The sequence below is a fragment of the Cyprinus carpio genome, chromosome B20 (genome assembly GCF_018340385.1).
Source record: "Cyprinus carpio isolate SPL01 chromosome B20, ASM1834038v1, whole genome shotgun sequence".
NCBI lineage: Eukaryota > Metazoa > Chordata > Actinopteri > Cypriniformes > Cyprinidae > Cyprinus > Cyprinus carpio.
The window spans coordinates 4,617,923-4,643,328 of NC_056616.1; the positions used below are offsets into that span (position 1 = coordinate 4,617,923).

Genomic DNA, 25,406 nt, shown 5'->3' on the forward strand with positions numbered 1-25,406 from the left:
ATTCTCTAGCCCCATCATTGACTCCACCGAGCCTTCTTACTGACAGCTAGTTGGTGTCTTCTGCCCGCGCCGGAGGTATAGTGGTGAGCATAGCTGTCTTTCCGCGTGAAGGGGAGCTTTTTGTGAGTGACCTGTATTTTTGGCACCTTCTGCTCGCGTTGGTGGTATAGTGGTGAGCATAGCTGCTCTCCCAAGCAGTTGACCCGGTTCGATTCCCCGGCCAACGCATTTCTTTGCTTCCGGCTGGATATCAGAAGCTGCATTCTTCTGTGAGCCCTGCTGCTTCAAAACTTCGGGAATGGCCGCCCAGCAAGCAGAAAAGAACTAGCTCTCCCCGTCGGGAATCTGAACCCCGGTCTTCCTGGCCGTGACAGGCGGAGATACTAATCCACTATACTAACGAGAGCGCATGCAGCAGTTTGTTCCCAGCCAGTGACACAGCACTGACATCACCTAAACAATGCATGCATATTTTTTCTTATGCCGCATTACGGCGCCCTTACACCATAAAATACAGTGTCCGACCCATCAAATAAGCTGAAGTCGCTAAACATTTGGAAACACGTATATGTTTATAGGGGTCATTATTTGGATCTTTATTTATTTATTTTTTCTTTTTTCCTCCAACTTTTCAGAATGGGAGGCATGAGAATGACGGGATTGCATTGCCTTGATTTGCTTCTGCACGACGAAAAACAGAATATCGCCTATGTGTAAACATGGTGGAATAAAGTCATACTGGCACTTACGATAGTTGGAGACACTCTCATTAGCTGATGATTTGTGATTTTTGCGAGGGTTAACAGTTCCCCTTTGGATGTCAACTGATGTGGGAAGGGGTTACGCGAATGTATTTGTGGGCTTTACTCGTCTTCGCCGTTGTGACCCTGAAGTTTTGTTGATCAGAAATAGAGGACTTCTCTTACCACTGGCCGATCATTGCCTGTGGATGCGGTTGGCTGTCCCCCTTCACGCAAACCCTAATTTTTTCGTATCCTTCTCTCTTTTCTTTTTCCTGCTTCCCTCTTTTTTTTCTTCCCCCCTCCCCCCTCCTCTCCCTTTCTGGGTCCCCCCTGGTGGACGCTCCTAGTTCCTGGTTAGTATGTTTCTCTACTGGCCCTCCGGATACAGGCCTCTATTCCTCCGAAATTGGTGTTGAGGTTACGTTTTGTGGAATGGTGTGGGTGGTGGGGGGTAGACACATGTGAGGTTTGATTGGGGAGAGCTCGAGTTTCTCTCCATTTGCTCGTCAAATAAATCTTTCCCTTTCCTACTCTATAAGCTTTGTTGAGAGTGGGGGAGGGACGAAATGCGTGTGACCAGTCTGTTTCGCGGTATAGGGACAGTAGGCCCTCGCTGCAGTGGCTTACACTGGCTAGCGCACAAAGATTTCCATGGAGGGGACCAGCTCGAGTTTCTCTTCATTGTCGCATAAATCTTTCGCCTTTTACTAAAGATTTCCATGGAGGGGAGTCTGCTTTGCGCGAGTGACCTGTATTTTGGGGGGCTCTGCTCACAGCAGAGCTACACCGGAATGTCAAGAGCAGAGTGAATTTGGCCATCTGCCAACACACGAATGGGAGGACGTGCAACTGGTTCATCGTCTGTGTTTGCAGCCTCTGTGTGTTTCCGTCGTCACCACTTTGTATTTATTTTAGCCAGTATGGAAAGACAGCGCTTTTTTGTACGTGACGGGATCCAAACTCTGGACTGCTCTCTTTACTGACGGGTCCAAACAAAGATCTCATTAGCTCCTATAGCCCTATCATTGACTCATACGCTTCGAGCCTTCTTACTGACAGCGCAAGTTGGTGTCTTCTGCCTTGCGCCGGAGGTTTGTATAGTGGTGAGCCATAGCTGTCTTTCCGTGAAGTTGAAGGGGAGCTTTTGTGATTGACCTGTATTTCTGGCACCTTCTGCCTGCGTTGGTGTTTATATAGTGGTGAGCAATAGCTGCCTTCCCAAGCAGTTGACCGGGGGGACCCGGTTAACAGTTTCGATTCCCGGCCAACGCACTATTTCCTTTTGGCTCGGGCTGACATCAGTAAGCCGTACTCCTTCTGTGAACCCGCCTGGTTGCGCCAAAAAACTTTTGGATTGGTCGTCCAGCAAGCAAAAAAGAAGCTAGCTCTCCCCGTCGGGGAATCGAAGCCCGGGGGGGCTTCCCGCGTGACCAGCAGGTCCGGCGTCAGATACTGTCCACTATACTAACGAGGAGCTGCGCATGCAGCAGTTTGTCCCCAGCCAGTGCCACAGCCCTGACATCACTAAAACAAAGCATGGCTTTTTTCTTATGCCGACACAGCCCTTACACCATAAAATACCATTGGTAGACCCATCATAAGCTGAAGTCGCCGCTTAACATTTGGTTGACACCTATGTTATAGGGTCCATTTATTTGGACTCTTTTATTTATTTTTTTTTTCCTCCAAACTTTTCAGATGGATGGCATGAGAAAGGGATTGCATTGGCCTTGATTTGCTTCTTAACACTAAAACAAATTTCTCGTATGTGTGTAACATACCTGGCAATAAAGCTTACATTCTGATTCTGATCTGATTTGTGCTTGTGGTCATAGGTGACTGACGGGAATTTTTTGTGACCTTTACTCCTCCCCTTCTGAGTGAGGGGGTGACGGAAATGCATGTGGGCAGGTGTTCTTCACCATTGATGACCCGAGGTGAGAATAGTGGCTTACCACTGGCAGCGCACAGGCCCCAAGGGGGTGGGGATACAGCTCGAGTTTCTCTTCATTGTCGCATAAAATCTTTCGCCTTTTACTAAAGATTTCCGTGGAGGGGAGCTTTTGCGAGTGACCTGTATTTTTTGGGCTGCTCTGCTCACAGCAGAGCTACACCGGAATGTCAAGAGCAGAGTGAATTTAGGGCCATCTGCCACACACACGGTGGGAGGACGTGCAACTGGTCATCGTCTGTGTTTGCAGCCTCTGTGTTTCCGGCGTCACCACTTTGTATTTATTTTAGCCAGTATGGAAAGACAGCGCTTTTTTTTGTTATTCGTGGCGGGATCCAAACTCTGGACTGCTCTCTTTTACTGACGGGTTCCAAACAAAGATCTCATTAGCTCTCCGCTCATCTAGCCCTATCATTGACTCTCATGCGCTTTCGAGCCTTCTTACTGACAGCGCAGGTTGGTGTCTTCTGTCGCCTGCGTGAAGGTATAAGTTGTAGCGAGAGGGTGGTATAGGGTGAGCATAGGTGAAGTGTCCTTTTCGTGAAGGGGAGAGCTTGTGTGAAGTGACCTGTATTTCTGGCACCTTCTCCCTGCTTTGGTGGTATAGTGGTGAGCATTAGCTGCCTTCCAAGCAGTTGACCATTGGGTTCGATTCCCGGCCAACGCATTTTCCTTTTGGCTGCTCGGGCTGACATCGTAGACGCGCTAACGTACTCCTTTTTGTGAAAAAAAAAAAGTCCGGGGTTTGCGCCCAAAAACTTTTGGATTGGTCGTCCAGCAACAGAAAAAGAGCTGAGCTCTCCCCGTCGGGAATCGAACCCCGGTCTTGTTGTACCGCGTGACAGGCGGAGATTAACTGTCCACTATACTAACGAGGAAGCTGCGCATGCAGCAGCAGCGTTTGTCCCCAGCCCCAGTGCGAGACAGGCACTGACATCAATAAACAAGCATGCTTTTTCTTTAGCCGACACACAGCCCTACACCATAAAAATACCATTGGAGGACCCGATCATGAGCGTGAAGGCTGAAGTCGCTAACATTTGGAACACTATATTATCGATATAGGGGTCATTATTTGGACTCTTTTATTTATTTAGGGGTTTTTCCTCCAGGGTACTTTCAGATGGAGGCATGTAAAGGGATTGCATTGCCTTGATTTTCTTCTGTCACGAAAACAAATTTCTCGTATGTATGTTAAACAATCTACCTGGCCGTTAATTCCTCGTAATAAAGCTCATTCTGATTCTGATTGATTTGGCTTGTGGTCATTAGTGACTGACGGGAATTTTTTTTTTTTTTTTTTTTTGTGACCTTTACTCCTCCCCTTTGGAGTGCAGGGGGTGACGAAATGCATGTGGGCAGGTGTCTTCACCATTTGATGACCCTAGGTGAGAATAGTGGCTTACCACTGGCAAGCGCACAGGCCCAAGGGGGTGGGGATACAGCTCGAGTTTCTCTTCATTGTCCATAAATCTTTCGCCTTTTACTAAAGATTTCCGTGGAGGGGGAAGCTTTTGCGAGTGACCTTATTTTTGGGGGCTCTGCTCACATCAGAGCTACACCGGAATGTCAAGAGCAGAGTGAATTTGGCCATCCTGCCAACACACGGTGGGAGGACGTGCAACTGGTCATCGTCTGTGTTTTGCAGCCCTCTGTGTTTCCGGCGTCACCACTTTGTATTTATTTAGCCAGTATGGAAGACAGCGCTTTTTTTTTGTACGTGACGGGATCCAAACTCTGGACTGCTCTCTTTACTGACGGGTCCAAACAAGATCTCATTAGCTCCTCTAGCCCTATCATTGACTCATGCGCTTCGAGCCTTCTTACTGACAGCGCAAGTTGGTGGTCTTCTGCCTGCGCCGGAGGTATAGTGGTGAGCATAGCTGTCTTTCCGTGAAGGGGAGCTTTTTGTGAGTGACCTGTATTTCTGGCACCTTCTGCCTGCGTTGGTGGTATAGTGGTGAGCATAGCTGCCTTCCAAGCAGTTGACCCGGGTTCGATTCCCGGCCAACGCATTTCCTTTGGCTCGGGCTGACATCGTAGCCGTACTCCTTCTGTGAGCCCTGGTTGCGCCAAAAACTTTTGGATTGGTCGTCCAGCAAGCAGAAAAAGATCTAGCTCTCCCCCGTCGGGGAATCGAACCCCGGTCTTTCCGCGTGGACAGGCGGAGATACTGTCCACTATACTAACGAGGAGCTGCGCATGCAGCAGTATTGTCCCCAGCCAGTTGCCACAGCACTGACATCACTAAACAAAGCATGGCTTTTTCTTTATGCCGACACAGGGGCCCTTACACCCATAAATAACCAGTTTGAACCCATCATAAGCTGAAGTCGCTTAACATTTGGAACACTATATGTTATAGGGGTCATTCTATTTGGACTCTTTTATTTTATTATTTTTTTTCCTCCACACTTTTCAGATGGAGGCATGATGAAACGGGATTGCATTGCCTTGATTTTGCTTCTGTCACGAAAACAAATTTCTCGTATGTGTAAACATACCTGGCAATAAAGCTCATTCTGATTCTGATTGATTTGGCTTTGTGGTCATTAGGTGACTGACGGGAATTTTTTGTGACCTTATAGGCGGGCTCCTCCCCTTTGGAGTGAGGGGGGTGACGAAATGCATGTGGCAGGTGTCTTCACCATTGATGACCCTAGGTGAGAATAGTGGGTTACCACTGGCAGCGCACAGGCCCAAGGGGGGTGGGGATACAGCTCGAGTTTCTCTTCATTGTCGCATAAATCTTTCGCCTTTTACTAAAGATTTTCCGTGGAGGGGAGCTTTTGCGAGTGACCTGTATTTTTGGGGGCTCTGCTCACAGCAGAGCCTACACCGGAATGTCAAGAGCAGAGTGAATTTGGCCATCTGCCACACCACGGTGGGAGGACGTGCAACTGGTCATCGCTGTGTTTGCAAGCCTCTGTGTTTCCGGCGTCACCACTTTGTATTTATTTAGCCAGTATGGAAAGACGGGCGCTTTTTTGTACGTGACGGTGATCCAACTCTGGACTGCTCTCTTTACTGACGGGTCCCAGGACAAAGATCTCATTAGCTCCCTAGCCCTATCATTGACTCATGCGCTTCGAGCCTTCTTACTGACAGCGCAAGTTGGTGTCTGCTGCCGGCGCCGGAGGTATAGTGGTGAGCATAGCTGTCTTTCCGTGAAGGGGAGCTTTTGTGAGTGACCTGTATTTCTGGCACCTTCTGCTGCGTTGGTGGTATAGTGGTGAGCAATAGCTGCCTTCCAAGCAGTTGACCCGGGTTCGATTCCCCGGGCCAACGCATTTCCTTTGGCTCTCGGGCTGACATCGTAGCCGTACACGGTCTCCTTCTGTGAGCCGTGGTTGCGACCAAAAACTTTTGGATTGGTCCGTCCAGCAAGCAGAAACAATGAGCTAGCTTCTCCCCGTCGGGGATGGGGATCGAACCCCGGTCCGGTCTTCCGCGTGACAGGCAGAGATACTGTCCACTATACCAACGAGGAGCTGACTCATACGCAGCAGTTTGTCCCCAGCCAGTGCCACAGCACTGAACAGCACTAAACAAAGCATGGCTTTTTCTTATCCCGACACAGCCCTTACACCAGAAAATACCAGTTGGACCCATCATAAGCCGAAGTCGCTTAACATTTTGGAACACTACATGTTATATGGGTCATTATCTTGGAATCTTTTATTTATTTATTTTTTTCCTCCAACTTTTCAGATGGAGGCATGAGGAAGGGGATTGCATTGCCTTGATTTGCTTCTGTCACGAAAACAAATTTCTCGTATGTGTGAAAACATACCTGGCAATAAAGCTCATTCTGATTCTGATTGATTTTGGCTTGTGGTCATTAGGGTGACTGACGGGGATTTTTTGTGACCTTTACTCCTCCCCTTTGGGAGTGAGGGGGTGTGACGAAATTGCAGGTGGGCAGGTGTCTTCACCATTGATGACCCTAGAGGTGAGCAAATGAAGCTTACCACTGGCAGCGCACAGGTCCAAGGGGGTGGGGATACAGCTCGAGTTTCTCTTCATTGGCGCATAAATCTTTCGCCTTTTACTAAAGATTTTCCGTGGAGGGGAACTTTTTGCCGAGGGACCTGTATTTTTGGGGGCTCTGCTCACAGCAGAGCTACACCGGGAATGTCAAGAGCTCAGAGTGAATTTGGCCATCTGCCAACACCACGGTGGGGGACGTGCAACTGGTCATCGTCTGTGTTTGCAGCCTCTGTGTTTCCGGCGTCACCACTTTGTATTTATTTAGGCCAGTATGGAAAGACAGCGCTTTTTTGTACGTGGAACCGGGATCCAAACTCTGGACTGCTCTCTGTACTGACGGGTCCAAACAAAGATCTCATTAGCTCCTCTAGCCCTATCATTGACTCATGCGCTTCGAGCCTTCTTACTGACAGCGCAAGTTGGTGTCTTCTATGCCTGCGCCGGAGGTATAGTGGTGAGCATAGCTGTCTTTCCCGTGAAGGGGAGCTTTTGTGAGTGACCTGTATTTCTGGCACCTTCTGCCTGCGTTGGTGGTATAGTGGTGAGCATAGCTGCTTGCCAAGCAGTTGACCCGGGTTCGATTCCGGCCAACGCATTTCCTTTGGCTCGGGCTGACATCGTAGCCGTACTCCTTCTGTGAGCCGTGGTTGCGCCAAAAAAAACTTTTGGATTGGTCGTCCAGCAAGCAGAAAAGAGCTAGCTCTCCCGCGTCGGGGAATCGAAGCCCGGTCCTTCCGCGTGACAGGCCGAAAATACCGTCCAGCTTATTACTAACGAGGAACTTTCCCCCATTCAGTTTTTCCCCAGCCAGTGCTTATCACTACGGATGCAATATATCACTGGCCAACGCATGGCTTTTTCTTATGCCGACACAAGCCCTTACGCCATAAAATCCAGTTGCGGGAATCATACAGCTGACAGTCATCCTGTCAACATTCCTGGAACACTGAAGGTTATAGGAGTCTTATGTCGGACTCTTTCGGAGCGGAAGATTTCGTTTTCCTCCAATTGTTCAGATGGAGGCATGAGAAAGCTGCTAAATTGCATATGCCTTGATTTGCTAACTATTACGTAATTGATATGTTATTTGTTGTAAACAGTCTTAAGATTATAAGCTCAATATGTGATTCTGATTGTTTTGTTTGTTTGTTTGTTTTGACTGACCTCAGAGATCAGCGACGATACTCCTCACCTTTGCAGTGAAAGTGAATGACGTACTGCTTTGTAAAAAACTGTAAAAACCATTGATTACTTATTATAGGTTTTACCACTAATATACATCATGGTTTATAAATCATTTAATTATAGCAATTGTTTAAAATGTGTTGGTGATTTTCAAGTCTTACGTGAGTGCACTGCACTGTACACCACGTATGACCAAATTCTTTATAAAAAATGCAACGCTGTACTTTATTGTAATTATCTTTGTTTTTGAAGATGAATGTTCATAGATGTCTTGCTATGTCTATAAGCCATGTAGTGTGTAGTTAATGATTTCTTCAGTTAATTTAACCATATGTGCTGTTCGATAAAAAATAACGTGTGACGTGCATATATCATTATATATTATTTAGATTATTGTCTTCTATATTATATATTATTTTCAACATTTAGCTGTGGGTTACAATTTAAAATAACTGTTGAGCATCCTATGTTGATTGAACTTTGTATTGACCTGTGATGAAAAGCTGAATTTTCAGCATAATTGTATACTCCAGTCTTCAGTGTTCATATGATCACAAAAACATTTCTTATTGTAATCAATGTTGATATTATCATTGCCACTAGCCGTGGATGAAAGCACATTATTTTCGTGAAGGAAAACGTGATGCTGAAAACTGGAGTAATATGCTGAAAATTCAGTTTGCATCACAGGAATAAATTACGATAATCAGGAGCGCTATTCAAAGGTAAAAGCAATTCATTTAAAATTGACAAAAAAAATTGCAATGCTACGGTGGCATATATATCCATAGAAATACAGTAATATTACAATGCTATATTATATATATATAGGGGTATTATTAGATATTTAAAGTATTTATATTATAGTATTCAGATATATATATTATGAATTATAAATTAATGCCCTTGAATTCTATATTATCAGGAATGTTTAGATGATGCATGCTCTGACAAGAAGAAGCATCCCAAAGAGCAGGTCACCCCCAAAGACTGTCTCTCTTCACCATAACATCACACACCAGGCACTTTGACAGTGAAGGATCATTTAGGTCAGAAGTGTTTCTTCCAGGAGATGCATACAGACACCGTAATGTGTGTAAACTGTCAGTCTCATATGTGCACACAACACAAAGACAAAATAATTTAAGTAATCCTGTTAATCTTCTGTAGAAAACCACAACACCATTGTCCTGGCTATACTGCGTCCCCCGTTCAGCTCGCTTGTGGACCCTCAGAACCGTGTGGCCTTTGTGTTGGACCTAGATGGACAGATCTAATGAGAACTGCCCATGATCATCCCTTGGTGAAACACCCCATGGGCGGCAAGGATCTTCTTAAACAGGTGGGCATGGCTTGTTTTTTTTTTTTTTCAGCCTCTTCCTGTGTTTCGCCACAACTTTCAGATTGTATTATTTTTAGCTATTGTTGTAGTGTTGTTGTGTTTGTTGTTCAAGCTACCTATTTTAAAGTTAAATTGCTTTCCATTTGGTTAATTTAAATACCAGACGTATTAGGCATTTCAACTGTACTTTCGTCTGTGTTTTTAAATGTAATTGTATTGACTTGCATTGTTATATTTATCTGCCTCAGTTTTGATAAACGCTAAATGTTAGTAACTGCTATTATTAAACTCTGTAAATAATTATTTAATTTAAAATACTCTACCAGCCAAAATCTTTTTCCGTGCAGTTAAGCTTTGTAATGACCTTTATTTTTGCAAAGAAGCCTCTTCTTATAATGGTGGTCTAATAATACTCAATAATATATAATAATTCACAAATGTTTTTCTTGAGCAGCCAATCATCATATTGAAATATATTTCTGAACCTCATGTGACACTGAAGACTGGATGTAATGATGGATGAAATCCAGCTTGTCACATCAAGCAGAGAAGACATTCCAGTCCGGAATCGAAGCATATATCCTTCACATAGGAAAAGCAGCTATTTTAAGCGGGTTGCTAAAAAGCAGTTTTTCACAATAATGATTGCAGGACTGTATTTTGGATCAAATAAAGGCAGGCTTGGTGACTTTACAATTCTTACTGTTCACTTACATTAAACTGGTAGTGTACATTGAGGAGCTGCTTCTTGTTTGTTTTTTTTTTCTAGTGTTCTCCACACTCTTATTTTAGACAAAGCATGTTTATTGTTGTTTTTACCTGTTGTTGAATCATATACAGGCATGATAAGTTTCATTATCGCTTAACCTTTGTTAATTACATACAGGAAGTATTTGGCTTGGTTTGATGTGATGATACTGTGTAATTTTACTTTCTATTATTGGATTAAAACATGTATAAATTTTGTGATTATTTCTTTTTATTGACATTACATTTATTGATCCTTGCATTAATATCATATGCTCAGATTTGGGCTTGTGGTTCACTAAGTGTGAACCTAACTTTAGCATAGTTTAAACATACTGGCAGTGATTTAATGTCACAAATATTTGGGCTTGTTTTTTTTTCTGTGTTCTCCACATTATCAGTTATTTACTTTTGCCTTGTAGGCCAAAGGGGTGGTATTTTAATCTATATTATTTTTTATGTGATAAATCTTTATAAAGCATTTTGGGAGCTTTTGCGAGTGGACTGATTTTTGGTTAGGTTTGCTTATAACAGAGAAATGTCAAGATTAGAGTCCTCTATAGATCAAATGCCAACACACTTACTTTTTTGTGAGCAACTGTTCATCGTTCATATATATTGCAGCCTCGTGTTCCGGTACACCACTTTGTAATTTAGCCATTAAAAAGAACAAGCTGCTTTAAAAATACGTGACGGGATCCATCTCTGGACTGCTCCTCTTTACTGAACGGTCCAAACAATAGGCTCAATAACTCCTACACCCCTATCAATTAATTCATGCGGCTAAGCCTTCTTACTGACAGAGCCAGTTGTGTCTTTGACTGCCTGCGCCGGAGGTCCTACAAATGAGCAATTAGCTGTCTTCCGTTCAGGGGATCTTTTGTGAGTGACTGTATTCTGGCACCTTCTAACCGTTTGGTGGTATAGTGGTGGAGCAATAGCTGCCTTCCAAGCAGTTGACCGGGTTTACCGGCAACTCATTTTCCTTGGGCAAGGGCTCATTTATTATGGTATTGTGGCCGAGGCGGGCATCGTCCTTAAATTGTGTGTACTCCTTCTGTGAGCCGTGGTTGCGCCAAAACTTTTGGATGGTCGTCCAGACAAGCAGAAAAGAACTAGAGCTTCTCCACCGGGGATCGAACCCCGGTCTTTCCGCGTGACAGGCGGAGATTACTGTCCACTATACTAACGAGGAGCTGCGCATGCAGCAGTTTGTCCCCTGCCAGTGCCACAGCACTGACATCACTAAACAAAGCATGGCTTTTTCTTATGCCGACACAGCCCTTACACCATAAAATACCAGTTGGACCCATCATAAGCTGAAGTCGCTTAACATTTGGAACACTATATGTTATAGGGGTCATTATTTGGACTCTTTTATTTATTTATTTTTTTCCTCCAACTTTTCAGATGGAGGCATGAGGAAAGGGATTGCATTGCATTGATTTGCTTCTGTCACGAAAACAAATTTCTCGTATGTGTAAACATACCTGGCAATAAAGCTCATTCTGATTCTGATTGATTTGGCTTGTGGTCATAGGTGACTGACGGGAATTTTTTGTGACCTTTACTCCTCCCCTTGGAGTGAGGGGTTGACGAAATGCATGTGGGCAGGTGTCTTCACCATTGATGACCCTAGGTGAGAATAGTGGTTTACCACTGGCAGCGCACAGGCCCAAAGGGGGTGGGGATACAGCTCGAGTTTCTCTTCATTGTCGCATAAATCTTTCGCCTTTTACTAAAGAGTTCCGTGGAGGGGAGCTTTTGGCGAGTGACCTGTTTGGCCATCGGACTCTGCTCACAGCAGAGCTACACCGGAATGTCAAGAGCAGAGTGAATTTGGCCATCTGCCAACACACGGTGGAAGGACGTGCAACTGGTCATCGTCTGTGTTTGCAGCCTCTGTGTTTCCGGCGTCACCACTTTGTATTTATTTAGCCAGTATGGAAAGACAGCGCTTTTTTGTACATGACGGGATCCAAATTCTGGACTGCTCTCTTTACTGACGGGTCCAAACAAAGATCTCATTAGCTCCTCTAGCCCTATCATTGACTCATGCGCTCCGAGCCTTCTTACTGACAGCGCAAGTTGGTGTCTTCTGCCTGCGCCGGAGGTATAGTGGTGAGCATAGCTGTCTTTCCGTGAAGGGGAGCGTTTGTGAGTGACCTCTATTTCTGGCACCTTCTGCCTGCGTTGGGTGGTATAGTGGTGAGCATAGCTGCCTTCCAAGCAGTGACCCGGGTTCGATTCCGGCCAACGCATTTCCTTTGGCTCGGGCTGACATCGTAGCCGTACTCCTTCTGTGCGCCCTGGTTGCGCCAAAAAACTTTTGGATTGGTCGTCAGCAAGCAGAAAAGAACTAGCTCTCCCCGTCGGGGAATCGAACCCCGGTCTTCCGCGTGACAGGCGGAGATACTGTCCACTATACTAACGAGGAGCTGCGCATGCAGCAGTTTGTCCCCAGCCAGTGCCACAGCACTGACATCACCTAAACAAAGCAACTGGATGGCTTTTTTTATTCCGACACAGCCTTACACCATAAAATACCAGTTGGACCCATCATAAGCTGAAGCCCTTAACATTTGGAACACTTACATGTTATAGGGGTCATTATTTGGACTCTTTTATTTATTTATTTTTTTCCTCCAACTTTTCAGATGGAGGCATGAGAAAGGGATTGCATTGCCTTGATTTGCTTCTGTCACGGAAAACAAATTTCTCGTATGTGTAAACATACCTGGCAATAAAGCTCATTCTGATTCTGATTGTTTTGGCTTGTGGTCATTAGGTGACTGACGGGAATTTTTTGTGGCCTTACTCCTCCCCTTTGGAGTGAGGGGTTGACGAAATGCATGTGGGCAGGTGTCTTCACCATTGATGCCCTAGGTGAGAATAGTGGTTTACCACTGGCAGCGCACAGGCCCAAGGGGGTGGGGATACAGCTCGAATTTTTTGTTTTTTCATTGTCGTATAAATCTTTCGCCTTTTATAAAGATTTCCGTGGAGGGGAGCTTTTGCGAGTGACCTGTATTTTTGGGGGCTCTGCTCACAGCAGAGGCTACACCGGAATGTCAAGCGCAGAGTGAATTTGGCCATCTGCCAACACACGGTGGGAGGGGACGTGCAACTGTTTCGTCATGTCTGTGTTTGCAGCCTCTGTGTTCGGCGTCACCACTTTGTATTATTTAGGCAGTATGAAAGACAGCGCTTTTTTGTACGTGACGGGATCCAAACTCTGGACTGCACTCTTTACTGACGGGTCCAAACAAAGATCTCATTAGCTCCTCTAGCCCTATCATTGACTCACATGCGCTTCGAGCCTTCCTTACTGACAGCGCAAGTTGGTGTCTTCTGCCTGCACCGGAGGTATAGTGGTGAGCATAGCTGTATATATATAGGTTCCGTCGAAGGGGAGAGCTTTGTGAGTGACCTGTATTTCTGGCACCTTCTGCCTGCGTTGGTGGATTATAGTGGTGAGCATAGCTGCCTTCAAAGCAGTTGACCCGGGTGGGTTCGATTCCCGGCCAACGCATTTCCTTTGGCTCGGGCTGACATCGTAGCCGTACTACTTCTGTGAGCCGTGGTTGCGCCAAAAACACTTTTGGATTGGTCGTCCAGTGCAAGCAGAAAAGAATAGCTCTCCCCGTCGGGGAATCGAACCCCGGTCTTCCGCGTGACAGGCGGAGATTACTGTCCACTATACTAACGAGGAGATCTGCGCAACACAGCAGTTTGTCCCCAGCCAGTGCCACAGCACTGACATCACTAAACAAACGCATGGCTTTTTCTTATGCCGACACAGCCCTACACCATAAAATAACAGTGGACCATCATAAGCTGAAGTCGCTTAACTCTTTGGAACACTATATGTTATAGGGAGGTCATTATTTGGACTCATTTTATTTATTTTTTTTTCTTCCAACTTTTCAGATGGAGGCATGAGAAAAGGGATTGCATTGCTTGATTTGCTTCTGTCACGAAAACAAATTTCTCGTATGTGTAAACATACCTGGCAATAAAGCTCATTCTGATTCTGATTTGATTTGGCTTGTGGTCATTAGGTGACTGACGGGAATTTTTTGTGACCTTTATCTCCCCTTTGGAGTGAGGGGGTGACGAAATGCATGTGGGCAGGTTTCTTTCACCATTGATGACCCTAGGTGAGAATAGTGGTTTACCACTGGCAGCGCACAGGCCAAGGGGGTGGGGATACAGCTCGAGTTTCTCTTCATTGTCGCATAAATCTTTCGCCTTTTACTAAAGATTTCCGGTGGAGGGGAGCTTTTGCGAGTGACCTGTATTTTTGGGGGCTCTGCTCACAGCAGAGCTACAACCGGGATGTCAAGAGCAGAGAGCTGAGGACGTGACGCTCCAAGCAGTTGACCCGGGTTCGATTCCCGGCCAACGAATTTCCTTTGGCTCAGGCTGATGTTGAAGCAGAACTCCTTCTGTGACTTCTGGCTGCATCAAAAACTTTTGGATGGGTCGTTCGGCAGAAGAAAGGATCTAGCTCTCCCCGTCGGGGAATCGAACCCCGGTCTTCCGCGTGACAGGCGGAGATACTGTCCACTATACTAACGAGGAGTTGCGCATCTAGAAGTTCTCCCCAGCCAACGCAACTGCTACGACATCACTAAACAAAGCATGGCTTTTTCTTATGCTGACCCAGCCCTTACACCATAAAAAAACGGATGGACCCATCATCAGCTAAATTCGCTTAACTTTTCGAACGGTACACTCTCTTTTTTTTTTTTTTTTTTTTTTTCTCCTACTTTTCAGATGGAGGCATGGGAAAGAAATTGCATTGCCTTGATTGGGTTTGTGGTTATTGGGCGACCGAAGGGACTTTTGTGACATTTACTCCTCCCGTTTGGAGTGAGGAGGGGACGAAATGCATGTGGGCAGGTGTTGGCGCCCTTGATAACCCTTGGCGAGCGTAGTGGCTTACCACAGGCAGCGCACAAGCCCAAGGGGGTGGAGACACAGCTCGAGTTTCTCTTCATTGTCGCATAAATCTTTCGCCTTTTACTAAAGATTTCCGTGGAGGGGAACTTATGCGACAGATCTGTACAAATGGTTACACATCTCAAATCAGAGCTACACCACAATGTCAAGAGCAGAATGAATTTGGCCGTCTGCAAACGCGCCGTGGAAGGATTTGCGTCTGGTCAATGTCTGTATTTGCAGTCTTTGACTCTCCTGCGTCACCACTTCGTACATATTTAGCCAGCATGGGAAGACAGCGGTCTCTTGTACTTGATGGGATCCAAACTCTGAACTTCTCTCTTTAATGATGAGCCCAAACAAAGATCTCATCAGCTCCTCTAGCCCTATCGGTGACTCATGCGCTTCAAGACTTTTGACTGACCACGCAAACCGACTTTTTCTGCCTGCGTTGGTGGTATAGTGGTGAGCATAGCTGCCTTCCAAGCAGTTGACCTGGGTTCGATTCCCGGCCAACGCATTTCCTTTGGCTCAGGCTGATGTTGAAGCAGAACTCCTTCTGTGACTTCTGGCTGCATCAAAAACTTTTGGATGGGTCGTTCGGCAGAAGAAAGGATCTAGCTCTCCCCGTCGGGGAATCGAACCCCGGTCTTCCGCGTTCAAAAAAACCTAAAATAAACAACCCTAAACTCCCCCAACTTATCCACATTCATTCTCTATGGTAGTGCTTATCACTACGGATGCAATATATTTGTGGCCACGCGTAGATTTCCTGGCGCTGATTCGCCTCTTCCGTGGCGGGGGATTTAAGAAGCCTGGTGTCATCTGTCAATCATTCGTTGGGAGTGGAGGAGGGGAGGAGACCAGTTTTTACGATCGGAGAGATATCTGTTTACCGAATTGTTGTACAAAACAAAACAAGTTTGCTGGCAAGCATTTACTGCCTAAACTACCTTCGCACAAGTTTTACGTCAGATTTTACCTCAGGTGACCGCTGTTTTTACGTCAGAGTTCGAGATCAACGCAATTAACGTTAAGCGAGTAAGTTGAATGCTATACGTTACTTTAACTTTACTGTATTGTAAATACATTATCATATAAATTACATGTATATTCTCATGTAATGGTATTGTTAATTGTGTTGAATGTTTTGTGATGTTAGGAAATATTAAACCAAACTCATCGTTGAAAATACAGCAGTTATTTTATATAATTGTTATAGTTTATTTGTAAGAGTGAATGTTTCATCATTGATCTCTAAGTACTTATTTTTTTTTTTTTTAGAAAATGTTAACAATGCAATATGATACTCATAATGTAATTAATATGTATTACACACACATATTACATTAATTACATATATATTCTATATTATTATATATATTACATTGTACGTGTGCAGTTTAATGGTATAATTTAAAATGTGTTTGTGTATATAAAACAACATTTTTAATTAGTTAAACTTGTTTTTATATATACATGTATACATTTTCATATTAAATATTTTATATACGTACTCGCATATATTGAGTGAATTAAATAATAAATATTAAATAACACAAATTTATAAATCTCTTATGCTCTAAGGCTGCATTTATTAAGCTAAAAAACAGTAATATTATGAAATATTATGGCAAGTTAAAATAACTCTTTATATATATATATATATATATATATATATATATATATATATATCTGCTGCTGATAACTGTCTTATTTCATTATATTAAGTATTTTTATGTGGCCATGGTTTCAGAACAGCATCATGAAGAAAACAGTTTTTTTCCCCGGGAGATTCAAGGTGTCTTTCAGGAAAGGCCCATCAGGCCATTTACGCCGGGACCCATCAGAAGAGGCAAAAAGAATTAAAGACAACCCTTTACTACAGGACAAGTCAACACCTCAAAGAGAAGATCTGGTCAGGATGAATGCCCGTTCTGTGGTGTTACAGAGAGGAGGGGATGTCTCTGACAAGCAAGAGGTGTTGGGAGAATACATTCTTCAGTTCGGCAAGTACAAGGGCCAGTCTTTCAGGTGGTTACTAGAGAATGATGTCGGCTATGCTTTGTACCTGTCCAATAAGGTTGAGGAAGAAGAACAGGCTGGGCAGTTCAACCCAGAGGGTCCTTGCAAAGATAGCCTCATTTCCTTTCTTGAATACTCAAGAAGCTTTAAGGAAATTGATGATCTTAAACGGTATCTGTCTCAAAGGCCAGATCCATTGCCAGTTTTGATAGAGGAAGACAATACTGTTGGATTTGGAACAAGAGCTCAAGACACATGGAGACAAATTTGGGATACCAGGGCAGATGGATATGCTTTCTTTATAATGAAGCAGAAGTGTGTTCCAGGCAGCAAAATGTACAACTTGCAGCAGTATCTTTTAAAACAGCAGCAACAACAGCTGACGATAAACACTCCTCCGTTGCCCTCACCATCAGCTTCCACTGCAAGACCACTTGTTCCTTCCAGTACTGCCTCTGATCAGCCTGGTAAGTTAATAAAATTCATGCAAATTTGCTTATATTGTTACTTAAAGCCTACTGATCCACTGATTTTGTTTTATAGTGATGGAGGAGGATGAAGAACTGGAGAGGATAATGCTGAGTCTGTCTCCAACAAAGTATCTCACACAGCTGAGTAAGTGAATCAAGAGTCACGTCATGTGTGTTATACAGAGCCATGTCAAGTTCAGCATGTTTTTGACCCATACAATTGCACATACTGGAGCAAAACTATTCAAATTATAATGCTTAATTTTCAGGATCATCTGCAGCCACGGGATCCACAGTCTTATCTACAGCAGGTTACTTTCCAAATCAGATTCAGAGGCTTATTCTGTTACATACAGACTTATCCTCCATTTCTGAATTTAATTATCTTATTTATTGTTTTGGCAGTGTTCTTGCCTGTTCTAAAAAACATGTTCTTTTGTTCTAACTATAATTAAGGGTTGAACATACCAGTGGTGAGGGTGAGTGCACTTCATGAATTGTATGCATGGTATTTAAAGTGTTATTTGTTGTTATAAGTGGAATGTTTACTTACAGACTTTTGAACATTATTAGAATTAGCATTCCTAGAATAAATAGAATGATAGAATAAACAATGATTCATGAGTTACATTAAATTAGTCATTTAATGTAGTCAAGACAATTAAATACACATCGTGTACATTCAGTGTTTTAATTTATTTTTATTTCCTCCCTTTGCTGTTCCATGCAGGTCTGCCGCAGCCTCCATCAACACCAGTTCCTGTGTGTAGGCCTTCTTCACGGGGTGAAGGCTCTGTACCACCTGCAGCAACACAATCAACACCTGAACCAATGCCGTCTGCACTGACTGAAGCCCCTGTTCCCAGCTACTTGACCAAAAAAGGTAAAGACAGTTAAATACACATCATATGCAATCATTGTTTACACACACACACACATATATATATATATATTTATTTATTTTTTTTCTTTACTTTGTGTTCCATGCAGTTCTGTCGACATCACATGCAGTCTCTAGTTCTCCCAGTCCCAGTATGCCTTCTTCACAGACTGATGGGCCTGTACCAACTCCTGCTGCACAATCAGCACCTACAGCTCCGGCATCTATGCCATCTGCACAGACAGAAGCACCTGTTCCTAGCTACTTGCAAGATATCAGCCGCTGGAACTGCTCTCTTCATCAAAGAATTTGGATGAAGACAGAGATGGAGTCCTTAGGGCTCTGGCCAGGATCACGCCCAGTAAGACACCTCATGAATATGGTCTCCTTGTGGCGCTATCCACCTCAGCCTGAGCTTATAGAGACAAACACAGGCCTTCCGTCACCCAAATACTTCCAACTCCATCCCTTTTTCATTTGGAAACCTGAGCACAGTATAATGGAAAGGCTTAGGAACAATTACATCCTGCCTTGTCTTAACAGCTGTAAAAATCCAAATGTTGTGTCCTCTGGTGTGGGAAGACCCAGAGTGATCCTTGGTACTACTGGGCAATTTTACATCCTTGCTTCACGTCTGTGTTGTAAGGCATGCAAAAGATACTGGTTTGCTGATAAACCTCAGTGGCTGGACATGCTACCACAGCAATTCAAAAACATCTTGCCAGCCTTCCTCACCCATAAGAAGGCAATCTGTAAAACGGTGATGGATGAACTGAGGCGCTCTGGAAAATCCCCTAATGACATGGCCAACCAGCTATCTGAGGTGCTTCACCTTAAATTTGAAAGAGCACATCTGGCTTACCTTCTCAGTGTGCAGAATGTCAGGGATGCTGAAGCAGGGCTGTATGGTCAGAAAACCATCACTGGGGCACTGAGGAAGGATAACACACCTGCACCGTTTGGGGATTATGGAGACACTGATGGGTGGCATGGGGTGTCTGTCTCTGCACACTATTTAGTAGAGTGCCTCCTTCATGAATATCAGCGGCAGGAAGCAGCTCTCACTCAGCTCCTACAAGGCACTTTTGGACAGGTGTTCAGGTCAGATCACACACGCAAAGTTGCTAGAAAAGTGACCCTCTTATCTGGCACAATGTCATCCTATGCTGTGATGAACGAGAACTGGATGATTCTGTCCTGGGTGATGCTGCAGAGTGAAAGTGAGCAGTCCCTGGAGTCAATGTACTGTGGGCTATCCAATCGCTACAGTGCTGCTGGTATTCCCAAGGCCAAGTACCAGTGGGTGGACAGGTATAAATCATCACATCTAATCACACATTACATCAAGTGGTGTAAGCAAAGGTTATGAATACATTACAATTAATTTTTCTTTTTTCCCCTTTATGTACTTAGGGACTGCTGTGCCGCTTTCAGAGTGATGGACCCAGGACCTTATGAGCACCAGCAGTGGGAAGCCTGGAGGACCACGGAAGCTATTGTGGCAGAGGTTACATCAGGAAACCTCAAGAATTTACATGCCGCTTGCAGGAAGTTCAACGAGGACATGGTTGTTAAACTGGACTTGTTTCACTGTATGCGGCGGTTCACCAGGGAGTGTGTTTCGGAGCACCATCCTCTGTATAGCTCCTTCTGCCAGTTCCTCTCTTCTGCCTTCTCTGTAGTTGATCAGAGTGACCTGGAGAAACTGAAGAACGCATACAGATTCTGTGGTATCGAGCCTGCTAATCCCACCAAGCTGCACATCAGAGAGCACTGCAGGACAAAAGTGCCACATCCCAGAGAGCTGGTCCAAAGGGTGGAAGAAGTGTTTCACCATTTCTATCTGGCAAAGGATCCCAACAACATCTTCCTTTTCAAACCCTCAATGTTAAAAGTGTGGTGGATTCAGCGTATCCACATCCTTAGAGGCTGCCTGAGTGATCCTGAGGTGGAGGAAGGAATCCTCTACAGACACGGTGGAACCCTACAGCTGAATCATGTCAAGGGTGATGGAGCTGCTGTGCCCATTTGGATCCCTGTCAGAGGCACTTCACAGCAGGAGGGGTTTCATTTCCACCAGGCCCAGTGGGTAACGGGCAATCGTGTCTCTCCTGAGTTGTTCCAGGCACAGGGTATGACTGGTGTGGCACGCTGGAATTATCAGCGGCTGGTGGACCTGAAGCAGCCTGGGGTTGTCTTACCTGGAGTGTTTGACCCTGTTTTGATTGGAGTTAAACAGGACATCTATAAGAGTGACAGGGCAACCCAAATATCCAGCCTTGCACATCTCCAGCAGGGACACAGGAGAGAGGTTTGGCCTGCAATATGTGGAGCCAGGCTGTCGACCTGTGCCTCTTGACTTTGACAAACACAAAAGCAGGAAGACAGACCTAGGAGATGTGGAGATGCAAGAAGAGTCTTCATCTGGTGTTCCGTTCTCATTCCCATCTCAGGTAAGCCTTTTAACTTTTTTGATAACAGTCTTTTGATTAAAAAAAATACATTTATAATTCTTACTCGCATATTGCACTCATTTTGCTCAATTTTTTAGGAATGCTTAAAGGATACCTCTTCTGCGGAGACCCCTCTTGCTGCAGAACCAGAGGCTACCTCACAGGCTGTCATTTTTCACCAGTTTCCTACACCAAGTGCTGTGACAGTGAAGGAACAAACATCTGATGAGTGTCTTTTAGTTGCAGGTAACTATATAATACATACAGGCGTCAATGTGTGTAATCTGTCTGCCTCATCTATGGACACAAAACACAAATACTTAAGTTAGTAATTTTATGAATCTCTTTTAGAACTCTCAAGCACATCACCACTGCCTGTAGCTGCTTCTCCCTGTGCTGCTCGCACTGGACCCATTAAGACCGGTGGCCGAGTTTTTGTGTTGGACCATAACAGATGGACGGATCCAATGAGAAATGCCATTGATGGTTTGCTGGCCAAGCATCACGGGAGCAAGGATCTCCTTACAAAGGTGGATGCTGAATATGCTGCTATGGTACAGAGTGCCTGTACTGACCCCAACAGCCTTCTGCATTCCACCACAAAGCAGCACATAAGCAGGTACATAAAACACCTTGCTAAAAAAAAGAACACTAATGCCTCTCAACACCAGCCCAGAAAAGCTCTTGGAGACACAGCAGTTATGGCAGCGTCTTCACTCAGGCAGTGAAACCATCAGTGTCCCAGTGACAGTACTGCCACCTGCCCCAGTCAATCCACCTGCAAAGGCTGTTCCTGAAGCTGTCCCTCTGGACCAGACAGCGTTCGAGAAGATGGTGAAGGACATCGTAGAGAAGCAACAGGCAGTTCAGCAGCAACAACAATTGCAGGCGCCGCAAAAAAAGCAAACCAGATCCTGTTTAGCCTGTGGCCAGCCTAAGTCTCGATACATGGGTGATGGCTCCTCAATACATTTCTTTTATCAAGGTAGTGATGTTAAATACTTCTACTGCTCCAAGAAAGTATTTGACACATATTCAGCAGAGGGCCTGACCAACCCCAGAATGCCTTTTGAAGACTTTGCAGAGACTCCTTTTTTTCAGCGGGAACTGGAGGCCTCTAAGCAGAGAGGGGCAGAAAGGAAGAGGGTCACTGAGGAGAGAAGCAAGCGGAAGTCAGCAGTGGAGCATCCTACTGGTCGTCTGTGCAGATTCTGCCACCTGCCACTGAAACAAGGACCCAACAGTCCTCATATTCATACCGCTTTACCTGGAGTGGCAGGCAAATACATTTACTGTCCTGCTAAAGTGTTTTCTCTTTATCAGGCTCAAGGAATGAGTGCAGAAATGTCATGGAGAGACTTTCAGCAGTCTCCATTCTATGAGACTGAGAAGCAGAGGTGGATGAAGGAAAAGCAAAAATGACTTCACTGTGCTACAAAACAGTATTTGAGGTCTGGGCATGTCATTTGCCAAAGACATTCCTTGCACAAGGTTATGTATATGTGTATATATATTTTGTTGCATTTTTTAATTTTTAAATTAAATTTTGTTTTTTTTAATTTCATTTATTTACATTTGTTCATTAAAATACCAAAAGGATTATATTTTATTGTATTGCATTGTACCCAGCCAACGCAACTGCTACGACATCACTAAACAAAGCATGGCTTTTTCTTATGCTGCCCCACCCCTTACCCTTACACCATAAAAAACCGGATGGACCCATCATCAGCTAAATTCGCTTAACTTTTCGAACGGTACACTCTTTTTTTTCTCCTACTTTTCAGATGGAGGCATGGGAAAGAAATTGCATTGCCTTGATTGGGTTTGTGGTTATTGGGCGACCGAAGGGACTTTTGTGACATTTACTCCTCCCGTTTGGAGTGAGGAGGGGACGAAATGCATGTGGGCAGGTGTTGGCGCCCCCTTGATGACCCTTGGCGAGCGTAGTGGCTTACCACAGGCAGCGCACAAGCCCAAGGGGGTGGAGACACAGCTCGAGTTTCTCTTCATTGTCGCATAAATCTTTCGCCTTTTACTAAAGATTTCCGTGGAGGGGAACTTTTGCGAGTGATCTGTATTTTGGGGGGCTCTGCTCACAGCAGAGCTACACCACAATGTCAAGAGCAGAATGAATTGTCTGCAAACGCGCCGTGGAAAGATTTGCGTCTGGTCAATGTCTGTATTTGCAGTCTTTGACTCTCCTGCTGCGTCACCACTTCGTACATATTTAGCCAGCATGGGAAGATAGCGCTCTCTTGTACTTGATGGGATCCAAACTCTGAACTTCTCCTCTTTAATGATGAGCCCAAACAAAGATCTCATCAGCTCCTCTAGCCCTATCGGTGACTCATGCGCTTCGAGACTTTTTACTGACCGCACAAACCGACTTTTTCTGCCTGCGTTGGTGGTATAGTGGTGAGCATAGCTGCCTTCCAAGCAGTTGACCCGGGTTCGATTCCAGGCCAACGCATTTCCTTTGGCTCAGGCTGATGTTGAAGCAGAACTCCTTCTGTGACTTCTGGCTGCATCAAAAACTTTTGGATGGGTCGTTCGGCAGAAGAAAGGATCTAGCTCTCCCCGTCGGGGAATCGAACCCCGGTCTTCCGCGTGACAGGCGGAGATACTGTCACTATACTAACGAGGAGTTGCGCGTCTAGAAGTTCTCCCCAGCCAACGCAACTGCTACGACATCACTAAACAAAGCATGGCTTTTTCTTATGCTGACCCAGCCCTTACACCATAAAAAACCGGATGGACCCATCATCAGCTAAATTCGCTTAACTTTTCGAACGGTACACTCTTTTTTTTTTTTTTTTTTTTTTTTTTTTACTCTACCTTTCAGATGGAGGCATGGGAAAGAAATTGCATTGCCTGTATTGGGTTTGTGGTTATTGGGTGACCGAAGGGACTTTTGTGACATTTACTCCTCCCGTTTGGAGTGAGGAGGGGACGAAATGCATGTGGGCAGGTGTTGGCGCCCTTGATGACCCTTGGCGAGCGTAGTGGCTTACCACAGGCAGCGCACAAGCCCAAGGGGGTGGAGACACAGCTCGAGTTTCTCTTCATTGTCGCATAAATCTTTCGCCTTTTACTAAAGATTTCCGTGGAGGGGAACTTTTGCGAGTGATCTGTATTTTTGGGGGCTCTGCTCACAGCAGAGCTACACCACAATGTCAAGAGCAGAATGAATTTGGGCCGTCTGCAAACGCGCCGTGGAAGGATTTGCGTCTGGTCAATGTCTGTATTTGCAGTCTTTGACTCTCCTGCGTCACCACTTCGTACATATTTAGCCAGCATGGGAAGACAGCGCTCTCTTGTACTTGATGGGATCCAAACTCTGAACTTCTCTCTTTAATGATGAGCCCAAACAAAGATCTCATCAGCTCCTCTAGCCCTATCGTTGACTCATGCGCTTCGAGACTTTTTACTGACCGCACAAACCGACTTTTTCTGCCTGCGTTGGTGGTATAGTGGTGAGCATAGCTGCCTTCCAAGCAGTTGACCCGGGTTCGATTCCCGGCCAACGCATTTCCTTTGGCTCAGGCTGATTTTGAAGCAAAACTCCTTCTGTGACTTCTGGCTGCATCAAAAACTTTTGGATGGACCGTTCTGCAGAAGAAAGGATCTAGCTCCCCCCGTTGGGGAATCAAACCCCAGTTTTCCACGTGACAGGCGGAGATACTGTCCACTATACTAACAAGGAGTTACACATCTAGAAGTTCTCCCGCAGCTAATGCCACTGCTACGACATCACTGAACAAAGCATGGCTTTTTCTTATGCTGACCCAGCCCTTACACCATAAAAAACCGGATGGACCCATCATCAGCGAAATTCGCTTAACTTTTCGAACGGTACACTCCTACTTTTTTTTTTTTTTTTTTTTTTTTTCTCCTACTTTTCAGATGGAGGCATGGGAAAGAAATTGCATTGCCTTGATTGGGTTTGTGGTTATTGGGCGACCGAAGGGACTTTTGTGACATTTACTCCTCCCGTTTGGAGTGAGGAGGGGGACGAAATGCATGTGGGCAGGTGTTGGCGCCCTTGATGACCCTTGGCGAGCGTAGTGGCTTACCACAGGCAGCGCACAAGCCCAAGGGGGTGGAGACACAGCTCGAGTTTCTCTTCATTGTCGCATAAATCTTTCGCCTTTTACTAAAGATTTCCGTGGAGGGGAACTTTTGCGAGTGATCTGTATTTTTGGGGGCTCTGCTCACAGCAGAGCTACACCACAATGTCAAGAGCAGAATGAATTTGGCCATCTGCAAACGCGCCGTGGAAGGATTTGCGTCTGGTCAATGTCTGTATTTGCAGTCTTTGACTCTCCTGCGTCACCACTTCGTACATATTTAGCCAGCATGGGAAGACAGCGCTCTCTTGTACTTGATGGGATCCAAACTCTGAACTTCTCTCTTTAATGATGAGCCCAAACAAAGATCTCATCAGCTCCTCTAGCCCTATCGGTGACTCATGCGCTTCGAGACTTTTTACTGACCGCACAAACCGACTTTTTCCGCCTGCGTTGGTGGTATAGTGGTGAGCATAGCTGCCTTCCAAGCAGTTGACCCGGGTTCGATTCCCGGCCAACGCATTTCCTTTGGCTCAGGCTGATGTTGAAGCAGAACTCCTTCTGTGACTTCTGGCTGCATCAAAAACTTTTGGATGGGTCGTTCAG

General features: G+C 45.0%; 2 protein-coding genes and 23 non-coding genes across 29 annotated transcripts in view; 20 read left to right on the forward strand and 5 right to left on the reverse strand.

The window, feature by feature from the left end:
- LOC109113276 (AT-rich interactive domain-containing protein 1B-like) overlaps positions 1 to 25,406 on the reverse strand; it is an 849,861-nt gene that overhangs the window by 271,209 nt on the left and 553,246 nt on the right. The gene's annotated exons all lie outside the window — the stretch shown is intronic.
- On the forward strand, positions 1,407 to 1,526 carry LOC122141169. The gene has a single exon (XR_006157595.1). It is a non-coding gene; the product is annotated as a U5 spliceosomal RNA (small nuclear RNA).
- On the forward strand, positions 2,736 to 2,853 carry LOC122141167. Its single transcript, XR_006157593.1, has one exon. It is a non-coding gene; the product is annotated as a U5 spliceosomal RNA (small nuclear RNA).
- On the forward strand, positions 4,138 to 4,252 carry LOC122141165. Its single transcript, XR_006157591.1, has one exon. It is a non-coding gene; the product is annotated as a U5 spliceosomal RNA (small nuclear RNA).
- On the forward strand, positions 4,638 to 4,709 carry trnag-ucc. The gene has a single exon. It is a non-coding gene; the product is annotated as a tRNA-Gly (tRNA).
- On the forward strand, positions 5,413 to 5,528 carry LOC122141164. Its single transcript, XR_006157590.1, has one exon. It is a non-coding gene; the product is annotated as a U5 spliceosomal RNA (small nuclear RNA).
- On the forward strand, positions 5,910 to 5,984 carry trnag-ucc. Its single transcript has one exon. It is a non-coding gene; the product is annotated as a tRNA-Gly (tRNA).
- LOC122141166 lies at positions 6,702 to 6,819 on the forward strand. The gene has a single exon (XR_006157592.1). It is a non-coding gene; the product is annotated as a U5 spliceosomal RNA (small nuclear RNA).
- trnag-ucc lies at positions 7,209 to 7,279 on the forward strand. The gene has a single exon. It is a non-coding gene; the product is annotated as a tRNA-Gly (tRNA).
- Positions 11,653 to 11,768, forward strand: LOC122141172. The gene has a single exon (XR_006157598.1). It is a non-coding gene; the product is annotated as a U5 spliceosomal RNA (small nuclear RNA).
- Positions 12,324 to 12,395, reverse strand: trnad-guc. Its single transcript has one exon. It is a non-coding gene; the product is annotated as a tRNA-Asp (tRNA).
- Positions 12,906 to 13,017, forward strand: LOC122141173. Its single transcript, XR_006157599.1, has one exon. It is a non-coding gene; the product is annotated as a U5 spliceosomal RNA (small nuclear RNA).
- trnad-guc lies at positions 13,598 to 13,670 on the reverse strand. Its single transcript has one exon. It is a non-coding gene; the product is annotated as a tRNA-Asp (tRNA).
- On the forward strand, positions 14,172 to 14,287 carry LOC122141156. Its single transcript, XR_006157582.1, has one exon. It is a non-coding gene; the product is annotated as a U5 spliceosomal RNA (small nuclear RNA).
- trnad-guc lies at positions 14,471 to 14,542 on the reverse strand. The gene has a single exon. It is a non-coding gene; the product is annotated as a tRNA-Asp (tRNA).
- LOC122141170 lies at positions 14,942 to 15,058 on the forward strand. Its single transcript, XR_006157596.1, has one exon. It is a non-coding gene; the product is annotated as a U5 spliceosomal RNA (small nuclear RNA).
- trnag-ucc lies at positions 15,351 to 15,422 on the forward strand. The gene has a single exon. It is a non-coding gene; the product is annotated as a tRNA-Gly (tRNA).
- Positions 15,641 to 22,324, forward strand: LOC109072064. Its single transcript, XM_042746449.1, has 9 exons — positions 15,641 to 15,943; positions 16,659 to 17,394; positions 17,471 to 17,542; positions 17,667 to 17,876; positions 18,128 to 18,280; positions 18,388 to 19,588; positions 19,691 to 20,730; positions 20,829 to 20,976; positions 21,082 to 22,324. The coding sequence occupies exons 5-7, from the start codon at positions 18,229 to 18,231 to the stop codon at positions 20,634 to 20,636; spliced, it is 2,199 nt and encodes a 732-aa protein (XP_042602383.1). The 5' UTR covers positions 15,641 to 15,943; positions 16,659 to 17,394; positions 17,471 to 17,542; positions 17,667 to 17,876; positions 18,128 to 18,228; the 3' UTR covers positions 20,637 to 20,730; positions 20,829 to 20,976; positions 21,082 to 22,324.
- Positions 22,725 to 22,839, forward strand: LOC122141160. The gene has a single exon (XR_006157586.1). It is a non-coding gene; the product is annotated as a U5 spliceosomal RNA (small nuclear RNA).
- On the forward strand, positions 23,132 to 23,203 carry trnag-ucc. Its single transcript has one exon. It is a non-coding gene; the product is annotated as a tRNA-Gly (tRNA).
- On the reverse strand, positions 23,307 to 23,377 carry trnad-guc. Its single transcript has one exon. It is a non-coding gene; the product is annotated as a tRNA-Asp (tRNA).
- On the forward strand, positions 23,781 to 23,895 carry LOC122141157. The gene has a single exon (XR_006157583.1). It is a non-coding gene; the product is annotated as a U5 spliceosomal RNA (small nuclear RNA).
- Positions 24,190 to 24,261, forward strand: trnag-ucc. Its single transcript has one exon. It is a non-coding gene; the product is annotated as a tRNA-Gly (tRNA).
- On the forward strand, positions 24,843 to 24,957 carry LOC122141158. Its single transcript, XR_006157584.1, has one exon. It is a non-coding gene; the product is annotated as a U5 spliceosomal RNA (small nuclear RNA).
- On the forward strand, positions 25,251 to 25,322 carry trnag-ucc. Its single transcript has one exon. It is a non-coding gene; the product is annotated as a tRNA-Gly (tRNA).